The sequence below is a fragment of the Danio rerio genome, chromosome 18 (genome assembly GCF_049306965.1).
Source record: "Danio rerio strain Tuebingen ecotype United States chromosome 18, GRCz12tu, whole genome shotgun sequence".
Lineage (NCBI taxonomy): Eukaryota > Metazoa > Chordata > Actinopteri > Cypriniformes > Danionidae > Danio > Danio rerio.
The window spans coordinates 29,416,079-29,435,878 of NC_133193.1; the positions used below are offsets into that span (position 1 = coordinate 29,416,079).

General features: G+C 33.8%; 1 protein-coding gene across 3 annotated transcripts in view; it reads left to right on the forward strand.

The window, feature by feature from the left end:
- The window catches only part of hipk3b (homeodomain interacting protein kinase 3b), a 95,018-nt gene that overhangs the window by 68,108 nt on the left and 7,110 nt on the right, over positions 1-19,800 (forward strand). For 2 of the 3 annotated variants that reach the window (XM_005159174.6, NM_001080159.2), the window contains 8 exons: positions 8,557-8,674; positions 9,810-9,931; positions 10,222-10,358; positions 10,515-10,682; positions 11,431-11,736; positions 15,373-15,519; positions 15,871-16,097; positions 19,018-19,160. In XM_005159174.6, the coding sequence (XP_005159231.1) occupies positions 8,557-8,674; positions 9,810-9,931; positions 10,222-10,358; positions 10,515-10,682; positions 11,431-11,736; positions 15,373-15,519; positions 15,871-16,097; positions 19,018-19,160 (1,368 nt within the window). Of the gene's footprint in view, positions 1-8,556; positions 8,675-9,809; positions 9,932-10,221; positions 10,359-10,514; positions 10,683-11,430; positions 11,737-15,372; positions 15,520-15,870; positions 17,078-18,551; positions 19,161-19,800 lie in introns of all 3 variants that reach the window. The other variant, XR_012393772.1, reaches the window with a different exon arrangement.

Sequence of the window (19,800 nt, forward strand, 5' to 3'; positions counted from 1 at the left end):
TTTAGTACATCATCAAGGGCAGTAGTAGTAATTTTGATTTGCATTAATAGTTTTTTTTTTTTTTTTTTTTCAAAGTGATGGTACTCGCTGACATGATTGACACTCACATAGTTCAGCGGTAACACTCCACAAAGTCAAAGCATCCACATCATGTAAATCACCACATTACAGTTAGTTAAGTTTTTTTATTGTGTTACATCAAATTTTGCTCTAAAATCTCTTGACTTGATAGAATTAGTTTGCTTTTAAGATTTTGGCTTTATTTTTTTATGTACGATTCACTTAGCAACCTTGTAAAATCAGAGTTTGTGATAATCTTTGTAACACTTCCATTTGGAGGTCAGAGCTGTATGTGATGCAAGTGCTGAAGGCCACGTGAAGGCCATAAAGTTTTTAATTCCTTTTTCTCAAGGCCATGAATTTGATTTCCAAGTATGCATGAACTAATCTGAATGCCTTAGAGCTCTCACAAGATCAGATATTCAGAATGCAGTTATCGGGGCTGGATCAAAGATGGCGGCTTGAAGGAAGGCTGTGTGTAGTTAAGCGGTAGTATCACGTTGTCATATTTTATTTTAAAACTTTCAGTAGGTTACTTTTGCACATGCTCAGACTCCGTATTCTACAGTATGAGCATAGATGACTACTTTCTGAGGCAATCAGAAAACATGGCATGTAAAAAAAAAAAAAGTAGTTTACCAGCCGTAAAGAGGCTGATGAACATCCTGACGGTGCTAACATGAGCTCATCCACAAACCCGGTAGCGGAGATTACAGCTAATATCTCTAAATTCATAGATGATAAAATAGACCCGATTGCACAGCTACTGCAAATGCACCGCGCGGAGCTAGACGAGCATAAAAAAAGGATTGCAGAAGCAGTACACAATTGTCAGGACTAAAGAATTTGTGAAACGGGATTCAATCTGATCTCACGAGGAAGCAGAAAAGTGGCTAATTTAGAAAAGTGGGTAAACATATGATTTTTAAAACTCCAACCCTAAACCAAACGTTCATTTTGAATTAAAATAAATCAAAAACATATAAACTGCCAAGTTATTGTGTTGCTGTCATAGCAATGATATATAGAGATTTAAAAATGCTATCAGTGGAATTAAAGGGATGAAAATAAAAATCCCTTAATTAATTTCCTCAAGTGCTTAGAAAACTTTCTTCTGATTAACACTATATATATATATATATATATATATATATATATATATATATATATATATATATATATATATATATATATATATATATATATAAATAAATACTTTTTTATTTATACTGTTTAGAAAGCTGTAAACTAGGAACCGCTTGCATTCATTCATGGTAGGATCAACGCTGTGGAACTATCCTTTAAAAAAAAGAAAAGAAAAACATCAAATAAAATAGAATACAAAATAAACAAAAAATTATATCAAAATACAATTGTAATGAGGCAGAGTGAAGGCGTATGTAATCATAACTGTACAAAATACAGATTTACTGTAAATAGGCACATCACCATTTAAAGGCTTGTTTTCCTTCATTGATTAGGGGTAAAAAAAAAATAAGCTTGAAGTAAAGTAGCCGAGGAGTGATGTACTGTTAGAAAACATTCCAAATCAGTCTACACTGCTAAAAGTGGCATTTAGATGGAAAATGTAAAAATGTGCTTTGTGCATTTGCAAACTAAACAAAAAGAAAACGACAGTGATGAGAAAACTGTTAACCCATTCGATCATGCTGATGTGCCTGTGTTTGCACAAGCTTTCCAGTCAAGACATGTCACATTTTTTTGTATTACTTTATACAGAAGATTACTATAATGAAACGCTTTAAAACTGTTAAACTCAATGTTTTCTTTTGCAACTTTAGTTTTTACCAAAAATCAGTTTCCATTGTTACATGTTCAATTGAAACAGTTACTTTATTTAAAATTACTTTATTATTATTATTATTATTATTATTATTATTATTGTGAACACTAATACCACTACTACTAATATTAATTTTAACTGATTATAATTATTTTTATCATTATTTTTAACTATTCTTTTTCTTTTCCTTTTCGTCTTTTTCTTATTCCTTTTCTTATTTTTATATTTCTTATTTTTTGTCTTCTTATTTATTTTTTATATAACAGTTTTATTTTTAACTGTTATTTTTGTTGTTATTATTTGTTTGTGTTTCTTTTGTGTTTCTTTTGTTATTATGTGTTGTATTTGCTTTTTTTACTCATTGTAATTACTTTCATTAATAATTTACATTTTATCACACATTAAACTGATCAAAATTAAATACATTTAGAGTTTTACCAAATTAGTTTTTTTTTCTTATTTATTTATTAACAATATATATTATTATGTTATTAATATACAGTGTACCATGGTATTTTTTTCACAAAAATAAAAAACAGAAAACAGTTTCATCATTCATAACAAGAACATTAATTAGTGATTTAACAGTAATATGTGAGCATAACTGATCAGCGATTCACTAAACCATTTGTAGGCAATACTGTATATTATAATGTATATTTGGTAGATTATTTGTGTCCCTGGTGGGTGGTAGAGAGAACATGCAAATGATTTTAACATTCTAATGAGCAAAACTTTCTATATACAAGAACATTCCGTCACATTTGACTTTCTTTTATCTGTGAATTCATTCAACACTGGCTGCTGTAATACTTGCACGCACGTTCATTTTCATGTGCTGGATCATTTGCCCGCCAGATCCAGCATTACATCATCTGTCCTTTTTCATTTCTTTCCTTTGCTCCATTTTACGCTCCTGTCACTGTGTTCCTTTATTGTGGCTTCTGTTTCTTGTCTTTTATTTTGTTAACATGTGGAAAGTCATGTTGACTCATCCCACATGACGTCCTTCACTCAGAGCAGGTCATGACAGTCTGTCAAAACACAACTGTCACAACGTACGCTTTCTCACAATACAAAAATAAGCCATTAAAATAAGCATTCTTTCTAAAAAAGGTTGTTTCTATTTGAAATACTGTTTCTGAATGTAAGGCTTTACTTATTTGAATTGAGAAAACCCTTTCAATAGCTGTTTGTGACATCTGTTTAGACAAATGACACATTCAAGCAAATCTTTTACAAAATCACTGAACATCTTTACACAGTGTTGGGAGTAACACATTATAAAAGTAATGGATTAATGCAGGGATGTCCAAACTCATTCAAGGAGGGCCAGTGTCCTGCACCATTCAGCTCCAACTTCCTTTAACACACCCAACTGGAAGTTTCTAGTACATCTGAAAAGAACTTGATTAGCTGGTTCAGGTTTGTTTAATTGGGGTTGGAAATAAAATATGCAGGACACCGGCCCTCCAGGACACTCCTGCATTAAAGTAACTAATTACTTTTTGCTGTACTCCAGTAGTGTAAACAAAAAACTAAAAAAAAATAATAATAAAAATGTTTGCTGCTTGTTTAAACTATTTAAAGTAAGCCGAAACAACACAATTCTTGAAATTTTTTTTCAGGGAAAACTTAACTGTTTTAAGTTCAATCCACTTAAATTTCTTACATTAACCTAATTGGTTTTTGTGAAAACATGCATTTTTTTTACAGTATAAGGCATTGATAATCTTTTTTGTTTTTATACCCTAGTGTTCCGAATATAAAACAACCCCTCTTTTTAAAGTGTACTTCTAAAAATGCATTTTGGAGACCATCTTCATTTTTTTAAATCAAACTACATGCTTTAATTTGAAAATACTTTATATGGCAGTAGGCCAAAAAATTTTTTTTTTTTAAATATGTACATCATAAAACATTCTTAGAACACCTCTGCTTCAAAACAGAAAGTAAAAAGATGGATTTTAAGCAGCAAATGCATCACATTTGGCACTTACCCACTAACTACTAGTGGTGGGAAGAGTACAGAAAAATCATACTCATGTAAAATTACCCTTACTTTCCAATGAACGTAGTGGTGGAAATAGGAGTCAAAATATCTGTTATAAATACTACTCAAATTATAGAGTAAAAATAATCCCTTCTGAAAAGCACTTGATTACTGTTTGTAATTCAAGTTGAATTATTTGCTATTCATGGACTATATATTTATACAATAGTTCTGTCTGGTTCTTGAATCTGACTGGCTGATAGCCGTGCTACATTCTGCAATATCAGAACTTATTCAGCCTCCTCACCCTTCTGTATTACTCTGCCCACATAGTGACAGCAGATCAATAAACTCATTACTGTTTGACAAATATTGCAGCTGTTGGACAACATAATGTACTTTTGAGGCTTTTTAGTCAATAATGCAGTTGTTTAGATTGCATGTATGCAGTTTATTTATAAGGATAGTGCCTATTTTAAATTATTATAATTTCTGAGATACAGCGCATCGACATCCATCAGCTTGCCATTGAGCAGAGCAAAGACGATTGATGTTGTCTATCTACAAGATGGCAACAGAGACTGCATAATAAGCACTTAAAGGAAAAAAAAATGTATTTTCAAATAGCTGTTCAAAACATTACAAAATTGATGAGACATTCTAACTCCATCTTTCTTTTTTTATGTTGTAGTGCTCTATTTATATCAAAGTAATTGTAGTGTATTGAGTATGAGATGGGACTCGCATATCAGGAATGTGTGTATTTTGTGTTCTTTTTGTATCTGCTTGTTAAATGTGACATCACGCGAAGTGGCTTCCGGGTCCAAGCACTCTATTTAACTGTATGGGGAGGCTCATCAAATGGTGATAATAAACGTTAACAAAACGTTTAATACTTTGGAAAATCATGATCGCAATATATTTATCAATGTCTAATATTAGATGGCTAGAAAGTATTGCATTTTTTATAAATTGTTAAAATGTTGGCATTTGTGATGCAGCAAATCCAGAGACTGTTGTGCACACCATGATTTTATAGAAAATTAACTTTAATGTGTAATTTGACTTAAAAGTGGTCATAAACATATATTTTCTCAATTCAAATAAGTAGGGGCTTTGACCCGAAAGCAGTATTCCATGCGTCAGCTATACGTCATGATTTAAAAAGCGAATAACCCAGAGTTACTCTTTGGTTGGCTATCTGTTTGTTTCTAATGAGTCTACTGTTTTCATTACTGCAGACTAGTTCAGTAAACAGAAAGAAAGAAGAAATGCCTGCATGTGTTTAGCATTTTACTAATCGCAAACACAACAGTAATCTGGTAGTGATTGCGTTGCTTTGGGTTTTTCTGGGTTGATTATTGTGATATCGTGATTGCAACAGAGAAATGCTGGGAGATATCTCTGTAGACTGATGGCATTTCATGTTGTTCAGCCTTATAATCTTAATGTCTGCAAAATAATATTTTTTGTCATCACTTTAGATGTTATGCTAGAGAATCATTCAAATACTAGCTCTAAAATGACATTTGTAAAGTAGCAACGATTTCTACTGTGCTTTTAGTCATCTTCAGATGTTAATGAATGGCGGGAGAAAGTAGTTTCTCATACCAAAGGGTTTTTACACTTTCCGTGTTTGATTTTCTTTTTATATACACTCATGCTGTCATACTGTTGTATAAACAATAGGGCAATAGGGCACTTTGCCGGCGGCCTTGTGCTTATGCACCTCGTGCTTATCCCACCAGTGCCGATATACAGCCGTATCGTACTGCTCTTCGTGTTATCCTAAAACAATGTCTAGAAAGAGTCTGAGTTTGAATTTAAATCTGCTGTAAGGAGATAACGCATCATACATCCTCTCAAAAAACAAACAAACAAACAAACAAACAAACAAACAAACAAACAAACAAACAAAAAAAAGACTATAGAAAGCAGATTAATGTTTTACATGCTGGACAAAATCCTGCAGGGGGCAAAAATCTTGCTGTGAAAATCAATTTAACTTCAGACTATTTATGACCTTACTCGGATAAAGGGAAATAGGTAAACATATTTACATGACCATGTGCATTGTCCGCATAATCAGGTTTAAGAATGTGCATGTAAACACACTCCGATCATCTGAGATCAGCTACCAATATAAACATGGCCATCATGATTTGCACACTGTGTGTATTTATACCACTTGTTGTTTACTTTTAGCATCTGACAAGAGTGTTTACTCCCAGAAACTGACCCAGAACTGTCAGACTTAAGAAGTGTGTATTGGATAGTCTGCGTTGCTGTAGTTTTTTATGCTTTCTTTGTAAGTGGCTCCTATCAAATCTTTATGTCTCTCAAATTTGAACCCTTATTGCCGTTGTCATGGCAACATCGCTGACATCATGCCAACATAAGAGGGAGCATTCGGTTACCAAGGAGAGACACGACAAAAAAAAAAAACTTTCAACCCACAGTAGGCTGACCTGACACACACACACATTGATCATTTTAATGCATTTGATGACCTTTTTACGCATGCTTGTTTGGTTTTAATGGAATAATGTGGTCCCGCTTGACTTTTTTTGTAACATTCAATTTCGCAAACTAGTAAATTGTATTAAAAGTAAACACAGTCAGCTGCTTACAATTGACTGTGAAAGAAAAGCATTGACTTTGTAGGTCACACACACACACACTTTGGTCACGTTCACAATAGCACGCTATTGGTGTTATTTAAGTACACTAGAGTTATAAGTGTGTTGCTGTGAAGAATGTCAAATTTGATCCTAATGTGTATTTAACATGCTTTATAAATATGTTAGTGACCATTACATGTATTTCTATAACAATTAGATTTTTTTTTACGTTCTGCCAGGATGGTGCTGTAAAACAAACCATCAAACAAAAAAAAAGAAGCAACAAAAACACTTTATTATATTATTTGGAGGTTTTTGAATATATAATATATTTTTATATAATATCCTGAATTTTTATATATACACAGTATGTTTGATATTTGATAATATTTCTTTTTCTGGAGAAAGTCTTATTTGTTTTTTTTTTGTTCTTTTTTTTTTGTCTTTTTTTGTCTAGAATAAAAGTAGTTTTTAATTTTTTAAACACCATTTTAAGATCATTAGTCCCTTTAAGCTATATATATTTTTTTGACAGTCAACAGAACATTGTTATAAAATAACTTGCGTAATTACCCTAACCTGCCTAGTTAACCTAATTTACTTAGTTAATTATTTAAATGTTACTTTAAGCTGTATAGAAGTGTCCTGAAAAATGTCTAGCAAAATATTATTTACTGTCATCATGGCAAAGTTAAAATTAATCACTTATTAGAAATGAGTTATTAAAACTATTATGTTCAGAAATGTAATAAAATCTTCTCTTCGTTAAACAGAAATTGGGGAAAAATAAACAGGAGGGCTAATAATTCTGACTTCAACTATATATAGAGGCAATTGTATTTTGTATGGTTTTGTCATGACGTTGAAATATAGAGAAAACTGATTCTTAACTATTAAAACTGTGGCGCCCCCTATTGGACTATTGAAAACAGTTCACATTATTGTGTGTCCATATAGCATCTGAGAAGAGGAGAATTATGGGGATGGTTAGGACAATGTCATTTCTAATGTAATGGAACATTTTGTTTGTTTGTTTAATTGCTAATCTACAGAAATACAGCAATGAAAAGTTTGACTTTGTTTTAAATGAATCAGATTTTTTCTTAAAAGTACTGTACTTGTTCTGTCACATGACAAATAGAAGACAATGCAGAGACATCAGTGAGCAAATGGAGGCAAAGGTAGACTAGTGGGTTCAGCACTGATTCCAGTGTGTTATAATTTTGATTGTTTTTTATTGTAATAGGTTATTTAAATATGTATACTGCATTAGTTAATATGATTTAAAGTAATGTTTTCTATTTATTTTTAACTATTTTGTACAAAAAAAAGTTGGAAACTACCAATGGCAACTGTATAATTACCTTCGGCCCACATCTCTCAATGATATTTAAATTTTGCCCCTCATAGGAAAAAGTTTGGGCACTCCTGGTCTATAGAAAAAAAAACAACAACAGTACTTTATGCACTTTTATTGTGAATGAATGAATGAATGAATGCTACCCAAGGAAGAAAATATTGTGTAAGGAATTACTGTGTGTTTTATGATTGGGCATGCAGTTTCCTATGAAAAAATTCCTTTCCAAAGTTTGTACCTCACTAACTGGATTAACAGCTTGCGAGTTATTTAGAATTATAGGAGAAATTTAAAGCATGTATCAAATTGTTATTTTAAGTACGTCAGTCTGCATATAGATGTCTGAGTTTAAAAACAAATGTAAAAGAAAATAAATAAATGAAAATCATTCCCCTTCATCTCATGTAATGTGTATGGCCCACCCAACTTAGAAATGGGTATCAAACGATCTCAGAATAAACATGATTATGCCATTTATGTTTAATTTTCGACGAGGAAGCATTTTTTTATAAATCTGATAAAATATAAAGAGAGCTTTACAGTCTACTTACCCTAAGATGCAGTGAGTAACCTCAGTGTTATATTCTGGCAGACTACAGAGTTTTTGCTGTTATTATATGGCAAGTATGTAGTAATGGATTACATGCAGAATAGGATCATGAAGAACTCATTTGAATGGCTCATTTAAACATCATTCAGACTCTTTCTCATCTTTTTATAGGCTTTAGCCTCATCTGCCCCGACAGTGATGCATCCTGGAATACCTCTTCAGACAGGAAGTGCTCAGTTTGGAGACTCTTTCCAGCAGGCGCTAATTCTCTGTCCCCCAACAATACAAGGTATTTTAACTTCAGTCAGATGTTATTTATGGATTTCCTGAGCCGACATTGGTGGTAAATAATTAGAGTTGACTGCAAGAAGTCCAGTATTTCTTTTTTATTTATGTCAGTTATTGTAAGCAGAGAATACAATTTATTACAGTATTGCACAGCTAGAAGTTTTACATGCCTGTTTATTACAGTTATAATCATTGCTTGTCACATACTGGAATATGATTGCTTCTATAGGGTTCTGTTATTTCTGAGATTCTAAAAACTCAGACAGAGATTATGAAATCCAGTCATAAGAACTGAATTCACTTTAAAATGCACAACATCTTGGTACTGTATTTGGCAAATTTTAGAAGGATAAATCAATTGTAGTAAAATACAACTGAACAAATCATAATAGGGTAATTATTGCAAATATTTAACCACAAAAGACTTTTTAAATATGAAGTTTGTTTGTGTACAGTTGAAGTCAGAATTATTAGCCCCCCTGAATTATTAGCCTCCGTTTATTTTTTCCCCCAATTTCTGTTTAACGAAGAGAAGATTTCTTTAACACATTTCTAAACATAATAGTTTTAATAACTCATCTATAATAACTGATTTATTTTATCTTTGCCATGATGACAGTAAATAATATTTTACTAGATAATTTTTAAGACACTTCTATACAGCTTAAAGTGACATTAAAGCCTAAACTAGGTTAATTAGGTTAACTAGGCATTGTAGGGTAATAAGGCTATTCATTGTATAATGATAGTTTGTTCTGTAGACTATCGAGAAAAAAATATATAGCTTATAGGGGCTAATAATTTTGACCTTAAAGTGGTGTTTAAAAAATTTAAAAACTGCTTTTATACTAGCCGAAATGAAACGAGTAAGACTTTCTCCAGAAGAAAAAAATATTATCAGACCTATATAAATACACACACACACACATATATATATATATATATATATATATATATATATATATATATATATATATATATATGTATATACACACAAGTTGGACATTTTAATAGTTATTTAGTAGTCAGTATATGCAAGTATATGTAAAATAATGTACCAAAAATCTAACATAGCACAAGAAAAAAAAAGATATTTGTTTTTTCATTAATGACAGTAACCTCACCTCATATCACAGGTCTCCCACCAAACCCAAATAAACCAGCAGGATACTCAGTAAGCATGGAGAGCACAGTCCCGCTGGTGACACAAGCATCTGCCATTCAGCCTCTACAGATCAGACCAGGGGTCATCACACAGGTTAGTGGGAATTGATTGATAATCGTAATTTGATTTGATTAGTCTTTTTTGCACATTTATAGCAAATTGTTTAATTTAGATTTATTGTGACATGGCTTCTGACAACTTCCATTACATGAATTGCTTCTTCATAATCAGAAATGTTTTTAAATGCTATAAATTTTTTGTATTTTTAAATGCAATGCCACATTTGATAGTTGAGGCTGGGGCTTTGGAGTCTATTTATCCATGCCACTAAGTTAAATTACCTTGTTTTATCATTATTATTAACATTATTATTATTTTTGCAGCAAGGGTGGTCAAATCGTGCCCAGCAGATCCTGGTGCCCACCTGGCCTCAGGTGACCCCAGTAGCCCCTGTGGCTCCCTCAGCAACAACATTGGCCTCAGAACCAGTGGCAGGCCCACAGAGACTAGCAGATTGGGGGTGTGTGAAAGCAGGCTCTCTGTCAATTGTATTTGCTCTGCTAAATTTATCTCTCAATTGTTCCCCTGTTGTAACACGTTTCAGACTCTTGCGTGAGTCATCTTTCTTTATACACCTCCACACTGAATTGCTTTGTCTCCCTCCCATCTTTTGCAGGAAAGTTCATTCCCATGGCAACCATTACAGCTCCATGATGCCGCACCATCAGCCACTGTTAACCAACCCGATGGCCATGTCAGCTCATCAGCCTATCAGTATAGGGATAGCCCATGTAGTCTGGCCACAGCCAGCGGCTAACAAGAGAAACAAACCTTCTTCAAACAGGTTAGTCCACAGATCTTTTGTTGTGCGTTTAGAGGAAAATAAACCTAATGGTTGATAATGAAAATAAATAATGGTACTAAACGACTAGTAAATTATCAAAAAGAATAAAATAAACGCTGACATGTTACATTACTGTTCCTTTAGTTAATGTTGATGAATATATTTACTAAAACCACAGTCAGATAACACAATTTTTATTATTGCTTACGAAGTTCACTATGTCAGATTGTGTTTTTTTTTGTTTCCCCCCTCTTCTTCTTGATAAAATTTTGTCTTGTCGTGGGTAACAAATGTGCCAGACTATACTTTCCTTTATGATCAGTCATTGCATGATGTCTACGACGAACAGTACTTCCAAAAGCAATCACAAGTGTTTCTATAACAATATTTCTTAAATCAATTTCATTTTTTTAATCTTATTTCAATCTCAATAAACACTGATACTCACAGATAACTATTAGCTACACTATTTGAGGGCATTCCTCACGACATGGAATAGGATGCAACATACGATCCTTTTTAATATTAAGATATTTTCTTTGCAATCTAAATGTATATTTTCCTGCCATGGGCTGCTTATTAAACAATTCATCTCCTGAACTTGCCACGAGACAGAGATGAGTTACTTTACTCATTACTTAGAGAAGTAATATTATTACGTAACTCATACTTACTTGTAATGCATTACCCTCAACACTGTTGGTTATGTTGTTTTTACTATGCTCTTCTAATTTATCATCCCACATAGATGTAACAACTTCATGCACAGCACCAACTCCCAAAACGTATCATGCCAGTCCCCAAAGATGGTAAACAGTGCCAAAAACACAGAGGAAGAGGCAGCTGATTGTGTGGTGGAGGCAGAGTCAGAGGCGGTGCAAGAGGAGGAGTCTGTGTGCTGTAAGGCGGAACCAGAGTATGAGGACCCGACTGTGTCTCAGAAACAGAGGCAGACCATCGTTATCACTGATTCTCCAAGCCCTGCAGGCAGCATCATCAGTATCAGCAGTGGAACAGATGAAGATGGGCCGGACACTCAAAAACATGCACTAGAGTGAGTTGATCATCTGATGTAATCATTATAAAGAGCTTTTTAAAAGATAAAACAGCTTTTAAAATTGAAAATCAAGCCTGTTCACATATCAATGAGATCAAAACTATTAGCCCTCCTGTGACCTTTTTTTCCTTTTCAAATATCTATAAATAAAATATATAATTATAACAAAGTCTTAATTGTTTTTTTCCAGCTAGAATAAAAGGAATTAAAAAAAAAAAAACATATTAAAGTCAATATTATTAGGCCATTTAAGCTATTTTTTTTTCAATTGGCTTCTACAGAAGAAACTACTGTTATACAATGACTTGCCTAATTATCCAAACTTACCCATTTAGCCTAATTAACTTAGTTAAGCCTTTAAATGTCACTTTAAATGAAATACCAGTATCTTGAAAAAATATATAGTAAAATATTAAGTTCTGTCATCATGGCAATAATAAAAGAAGTCAGTTATTAGAAATGAGCTATCAAAATTATTATGATTAGAAATGGATTGAAAATAATATTTCTGTTAAATAGAAATTGGGGATAAAATATACAGGGTGGCTAATAATTCAGACTTCAACTGTACTTAAAAGGTTAGTTTTTAATTACTTGCCTTCATGTCGTTTGTTTATCTTTGTAACACAAATCAAGATATTTTAGATAAAATCTGAATGCTCCTTTCTGTATAATACAGTGATTAAATACAATTCTGTGGCTTCTGGTCAGCTATAATTCAGACTGGACATTGCATATCTTTGCAATGTGACTATTATCAATGCTGAAACAGTATATAGTGCAGCCCTAGCACTCCCTCATCCTCCATAGACAGTGATGCGATCAAATCCATCATCAAAACAGACCATATTTCTTCAGTGGTTCATTTTAATATTATGAAGCTACAAGAATACTTTTGTATGCACATAAAACAAAAATAATGACTTTATTCAACAGTTTCTTCTTCTCAATGTCTGTTTATTTCACACATTCATGACACTTCTACACACAGGAGTTTGTAGTTTTGGATTTTTTTTTTTCCGTAATCATACCAACCTTTATTTAGAAACTGCATGACATGTTACCTTGTTATCTTTAACTAGTATTTAAATTAGTTTGAAACAATAAAGTGTGACAAACATGTAAAAAGAGAAGAAATCTCGGGGAAAACATTTTTTTTTTCACCACTGTATGCCCTGAATGTCTCAACCCAGAGCAGCAGTGTGTGTGTGTTGTCAAGACAATAGAGAGAACTTTTAAAGAGCATGGTTCCCGCTACATTCATTCTTCCATGGCGGGGTGCGACACCAAAATGCATCCCTTCACGGCTACATTACAGCTTCCTATTCAAAACATTTCGTTATTGTTGTTGTTGTATCCGTGATGTGCGCTATTTGTTAAACCCTTTGAGGTTGCTTGCTGACAGACTGACTGACTGACAGGTGCGTGACGCGTGAAGCCAGCAAACACGACGTAGCTTTCAGTTAGGATAAACACAGTTTTCATAATTTTAATTTATTTATAGATAAAGGCCTGTGGTTCTGCATACAATAACTTTATCTTGCTGGAGTTTATAACTGTTTCACTTTACTTCAAGACACATTAATGTCGCTCTAAGTTTATTGGCGACATTTATAAATATTCCTAGCAAATCTAATAAATGTTGTAGAAACACTCACTACAAAAACGCGCTAAATCGCATTTCAGCAGTGTTTATTTGGGAGCGCACCAAAAGATCTGCGCTTGGCCATCGTAAGTTATATTTGAGGGGTGTGCAAGAGGTTTTGTGCACAAGCAGAGGAAATTGGCGCGCTTCTTTTTCCTTGTCAACATAAAAGGTGTTTTTGGAAAGGAAAAAAAAACAAAACTGTTTACAAAGAGTCAACATATGTGCGAGTTGTCATTGTCTTTTCATTATTTTCATTATGCATCGCGCGCACTTGAACCGCAAGAGAGAGAAAGAGAGAGAACATTATCAAGACATAATCTTTAAAATAATGATTTCTATTAAAAATGTAAAAAGGTTTTGTGATTATAATAATAAAAGCAGGGCATTAAATAAATGCATATTTTCCGTGGAGCGAGCGATTTGAGGAAGTCCGCTATTTTTATTTGACTGAAGAAAAAAGAACATGATTAAAAAAAAAAAACAGCCTATGCCGGTTCTTAAAAAGGATTCAGTCAGTATTTTCGTTTTGTAATCTAAATGAATAATTTAAATGTAAAATTAGGGCAGGCCTATTTATTTTATTCATTTTCTTTAGTTTATTCTGGTTTTCTATGCTGTTGGAAAGATGGCAGGTGCGTGAAGACGTTCTGTTATTAATATGTTCGCATGTTAAAATAAATCAGTATTTTAAATTGCAATATTTAATGTGTCAGACACAAAATAGACACGTCAGTTTAAAAAAAAAAAAAGTGTATTAATAATTTTATATTAATTTGACCAGTTAACTGTTAATATCCGATTAATGACCAGTGGTTGTCCGTTAGCAACATTAACCGAAATGAGCATCCGTACTTGTCATTAATAGCTAGTTTAGTTTCAAATATAAGGTATCCATTATTTTTCATTTACGGTGGCAAATTAAATATCATTTAAGGTGTCAAATATTGCTTAAGTTTAATGAAGAATATGAAAACTTTAGGATCAACAATAGGGATTCACCGATACCATATTTTAAAAATTCGATCCTGATACAAAAATTCTGAGTATCAACCGATACAGATCCGATCCTGATACTGTGCTGGTCCAGCTTTCAATATTTTGCTTTGAAATCCATAATAGGCTACCACTATTGACCCTAATTGTTGGTAAATTAGCCACCCTTTTAACAAAGCCTGATATTTTCCTGCAGGTTGGACGCAGATTAAAATAAACTGTCTGAGGCCAGTTTTACTTAATATACATGTCCTCTACTAAACTCGCTGTGAGTTAGATGGAGAAAATGAAAGCACATCAGCACAGAGGAAAAATCCAATGCTCAAGACATAATCTTTCAAATTATGTGACAGGTTTGTGAAACAACATTTACAGTTAGGGATGTCCCGATCAGGTTTTTTTGCCCTCGAGTCAGAGTCATTTGATTTTGAGTATCTACTGATAACGAAACCCGATTCGAGACCACTATAATACATAAAAAAAAGAATAAAGAAGAGCGAAGAAACAGACCCCTATTTGTTCCCTATTTTTTAATTAATCTCATTTTAACATTCAACAACTGTTTTCAAACAGAGCACTTCTGTGAGGTAGCTTGAACAATCAAGTAATAAATAACATAAATTCTTCTCTTTTAGAGTTCAAAAGCAACAGTAAGTATAAAGAAAATGTAATATTAAAGCAAATCGCACCTCAACTTAAAATACTCAGCATGCAATTATAATAGTTCCAGACCACAGACATACTTGCGATTTCCACTTCCCAAAAATATGCTGTATCAAACCAATGTTCGATTTAAGTATCGGGATCGTTGCATCCACAATAAACAGTCAATGTACTAGCACAAAGAACATACTCTGTATCATTATCAAAATAAATCCCAGGAAATATATATAAAAAAAATAATAATAGCCTTAATGTTGCTTAACTCATTTGTGACAGAATAATGCAAAACACACAAAAAGCAGTGTTAACGAATGCTCCCTCTGTTTCAGGTGTAAGGGTAGCCCAGACTGTGAGGCATGTCAGAGCACACTGAATATGGAGCGTGTTTGTTCCCTGAGCAGTCCTGATTCAACACTCAGCACCAGTTCATCAGCTTCAGAACAGTCCAGCGCCTCCCCCTGCAAGAGACCCAACAGGTCTGTCTTTCTCAGATATTTACAGCATAGTTTACCCCTCCAAATATCCTGCTAACTTTTAGTCAACCTTGACTTGTTTCAAACCAGTTTGAAGTTTTTTTAAAGATTTTGTCTGTTGGACACAAAAGAAGCAACATTGAGGAACATTGGAATGTTATGATAACCATTGACTTTTTTATTTATCCTACTACGTATGCCAATGGTTACTGGTAAACATATGCAAAACACAAGCTTCAAAAAGCTATACTGAATGTTTATTTAAAACACTCTTTATTAGAGATAAGTATGTTCCTTGTTCTGTTTTGAGTGGTTTATGTATGTCATATCAATATGTTATGTCTTGTTTATCAGTATGTCAGATGATGAGCGTGAGAGTGGGTGTGATACGGTGGACGGCTCGCCTGCATCGGTGTCCTCCAGTCGAGCTGACAGTCCCTTCCTGGAGGCTACCTATATTAATGACAACAACCAGAACTGCAAAGCTACTGGAAGTACAGAGACAGAGTCTGCCAAGCTGCCTGTCCGCACCATGGTGGTGCCACCAATGCGGGTTCAGAATGAGCCAGTGGGGCGAACAGGTAAGCAATCCATCAGAGTCGGTCAAAATCACTGATGAATCAAGTTAAGTGATATTGATGTATGGTATATAAAGTCAGGTTTAAATAACCACAACTAGGCATGGGACGATAACCGGTTTTAAGGTGCATTAAAATTTTCTGTTATACTATTCCTAAGGTATTTGTAAATTTTATAGATTTTATTTTACATGTTATTTTACTGAAGCCTTCATACTGTATCAAAAGCTACTGATCAGACTAAGATTCAGAAAGAATATGAAAAACAATTTACTTATAAGCCAACATCTAGCATGTTGTAGAGCTGAACAGGCTTTACTGTATATCCACTGAAAAAATATCTACAAAGATACTCTTTCAAGCTGTAAAGAAATCTGTGTTTTTAAAACTAATGAAAGAACATAAGTTAAGTAAAATATATTGTGTTTAATGGGGAAAAATGTTGTTCGTAAGCCAGACATTTAAATAGAACATATTTTAGAGCAGTAGTTACAGTACTGTAATACTATTAAACCATGATATTTTTATCCAAGGTTATCATACTGTCAGAGTCTTATTGTGAATCTTGAAGTGACAATATGAAATCTCAAATTATATTTTAAAATCAGCTTATTTTACAGTCTAAGTCTGTATGTAAATGTTTAGCTGATCATGAGAACCATTTCTTTTAGTATGACCTCTGTATATAGATGTCAGGTTTATTTCAAGTGAATAGCTCAAAATTAAGCAAAAATGCTGTGCTAGCTAGCTTGCTTTTTAATTAGGTGGTGTGCTTTGGAATTTGTTTATGTGTCTTTTTGAATGAGACCTATTATGCCCCTTTTTACAAGATGTTAAATAAATCTCAGATGTCCCTGGAGTCTGTGTGTGAATTTTCAGCTCAAAATACCACACACATAATTTTTTTTTATATCTCTTTGAAACTGCTCTTTTTAGGCTTTAATCCAAATGGTGCCATTTTGGTTCATTTTAAATTTAAAGGGGTGGTCCACTACGATATTATATTTTAAACTTCAGTTGATGTGTAATGTATCTGTGTGAACATAAACAGCATCTCTGAATGTAAAATATTCAAAGTTTAATGCAAAGGGAGACCTTGATTTGTACAGAGTTAGCTTAGCAACGCCTACAATTAACGAATTTTGGGGACTACAAAAAATACTTCCGCCCCCTGTGAGATCACAAAAGTTCGTTATTGCGCATCCCACACTGCGCAGGTAAAGGCCGTGGCCAGAGGCGCTGTAACGTTACTGCAGAGAGAGAAATGCCATCCTGCTGTTTCCACAGAGCTGTTCTGTTTCTGTTGTTGGGCTTCCAAATGACACGACCCAAACACAGAAGTGCTTACAGTTCAATATTAATTATGTTCCAGAGAACTATAAAATACATAGCAAGCATGATTTGACAAAACACAGCTTCCAGAATCTCTCCCAGTTTAGTGCTGGATTCAGTTAAAATCTTCTCAAAGATGGAGCAAGGAGACGCTGTGAACTCTGAGTCATGACCTGTAAGTGTTTTTATTTGTTAAAATTGATCATGACATGTACAGTGTCTAACTTTAACGGTGTGTTGTAGCAAAGATGTAAACAACGGGAAATTATGGTAACCGCTAACGACTTAGCTAACGTTACAAATCTATATTTATCAAACGGCTGTAAACGCACACACACACATACACATACACGCACTCTTGGCCAGCACCTGCGTCTCTCTGTGTGAGACGGCAGAATTTCTCTCTATAGGCAGCTATGCTATGCGTTTTACAACTCGGACAATAAAGTCGCAAAAGATATGTGAACGATTCATGTTACTTACACAGGCATATTCCGCATATGCATGAAAGACGTCCTGTAACGCATTGATTTAAAAAAAAATACAGCAATGATTTCCCAACTGGAGTGTAACATCAAAAACAAATCAATCCAGGCTCACAAAGGTCTCATCTCACATCTTGTGCTTTATTCTGTCACCACAGAAAATAACTTAATCCGAGCATGAGAGAAAAAGAACAATAAAAATCTCTCCCGCGCACATGCGCTTCTCGTGTTACAAATACTTCATCGTATACACGCATAAACACACTAAAAGGCACAGAAACAGTTAAAGGAGCCGCATCCCATTTTCACTCGTTACAGACACGTGTTGACTGACTGACTGACTGACTGACTGTTTACACAAAACGCGCGTGCTTGTCAGGGCGTGACGTGAAGCCGATCGGCGTATCACAGCATATTATGATGATGACCAATCAGAGTCACTTGAGGGTGGGCCTTTTAGAGGAACTAGGAAATATGACAGTCGTTTTCATGTTAGCTGAGTAGCTGTGTATAATCAAAGTGAGATTTATGAAAAAATAACACGATTTCCTTCAAGTTAAACATGAGCACACATTGCTTTGCATCTTATTAACACAACCAAGCCTTAAAAATAACATTCTGGACCACCCCTTTAAATGAGATGAATGTGCTTTTTTCCTAAAGAGGGCGGAGCTACAAACACATTATCTTTGTGATAATGTTATCTTTGTGCTAACGTTATCTTTGTGAACCTGAAAATGTCAAAAGGAGTGGTTTAGAACAAGGTAGTATTTGGAGACTATAGTTTTCAATTTCGCAATTTTGCTCCTTCAAACTCCACATCTACAGTATAATGCTTTTTAGTTGCTGACATTATCTTCAGCAAGTACAGTGCGAAAATTCTCATGGCAGATGACTGCTTTTCACTTGAGGGACAGATAGTAATTAATGGGTGGGGCTTTCCCCCTCTGATGACATGTACAAATAGAACATTTCAATTAAAGTGTTTCTGCAGACTGTTTTTATGAATTGTAATTATAAAAATAGAATTTAAAAAAGTGATTTTTGCATAATATGTCGCCTTTTAGGGGTGATGGCTAAGTTTGTCTGCTCTGTCTTATATGCAGTAATAGAACCATCATGTCCACCCAAAGGGCGCAGTGGTTCCAACAGACAGCTGCCCTACTCAACATTATTGGTGAATCGACAACAGAAGTCCACACCGGCTTTCCCGCCCCTGCAGCCCCCTCAACAGCAGCTTTTTGGACAGGTTTGGACTGTTTTCATTTTTCCTGCTTCTTAACCTTCTGCTTTTAAACGTAATCTACAGGGGGGAAAAATATATACTTTACATTTTATAAAAGGTTTTCTATTTCAACCCTCTCATGAATAAGTTGATCACTGATTCCCCTGCAGAAGTTTTTAATATGACCAATATTCAGATCACGTCACTTTAAAGTTTGTCTAGAAATGTGTCATTTATCATATGATGCCCCGCAGCCCAATAATTTATGTATACATCACATTTCTTATTTATCTTTTCTTCAAAAGATGTATCCTAATTTGATTAAAAAATATGTGATATCCCAATTCTTAAATATGCGTGAGAACACATATTTCATCAGTTATACAGCTTAATATTGATCATGTTATTTGATTTATCAATGGTAATATGGGTACTGCCATGTTAGTCCACTCTGCAGTTTAGAGATTAGTGCTGCTGTTAATTCATTAACTTCTACCAAAGTACATGGCAGTCAGTGTCTGTTTAATTGAGAGATTAATAGAATAAGTGTTCTAGTACCCTCAAAATGATGTGTATCTAATGTGAATTAACTGCATCATCCTTTTATGTTTAAAAATAAATACTGCTATTGCCATATACACCAGCTTGTATTTTTCAAACTATA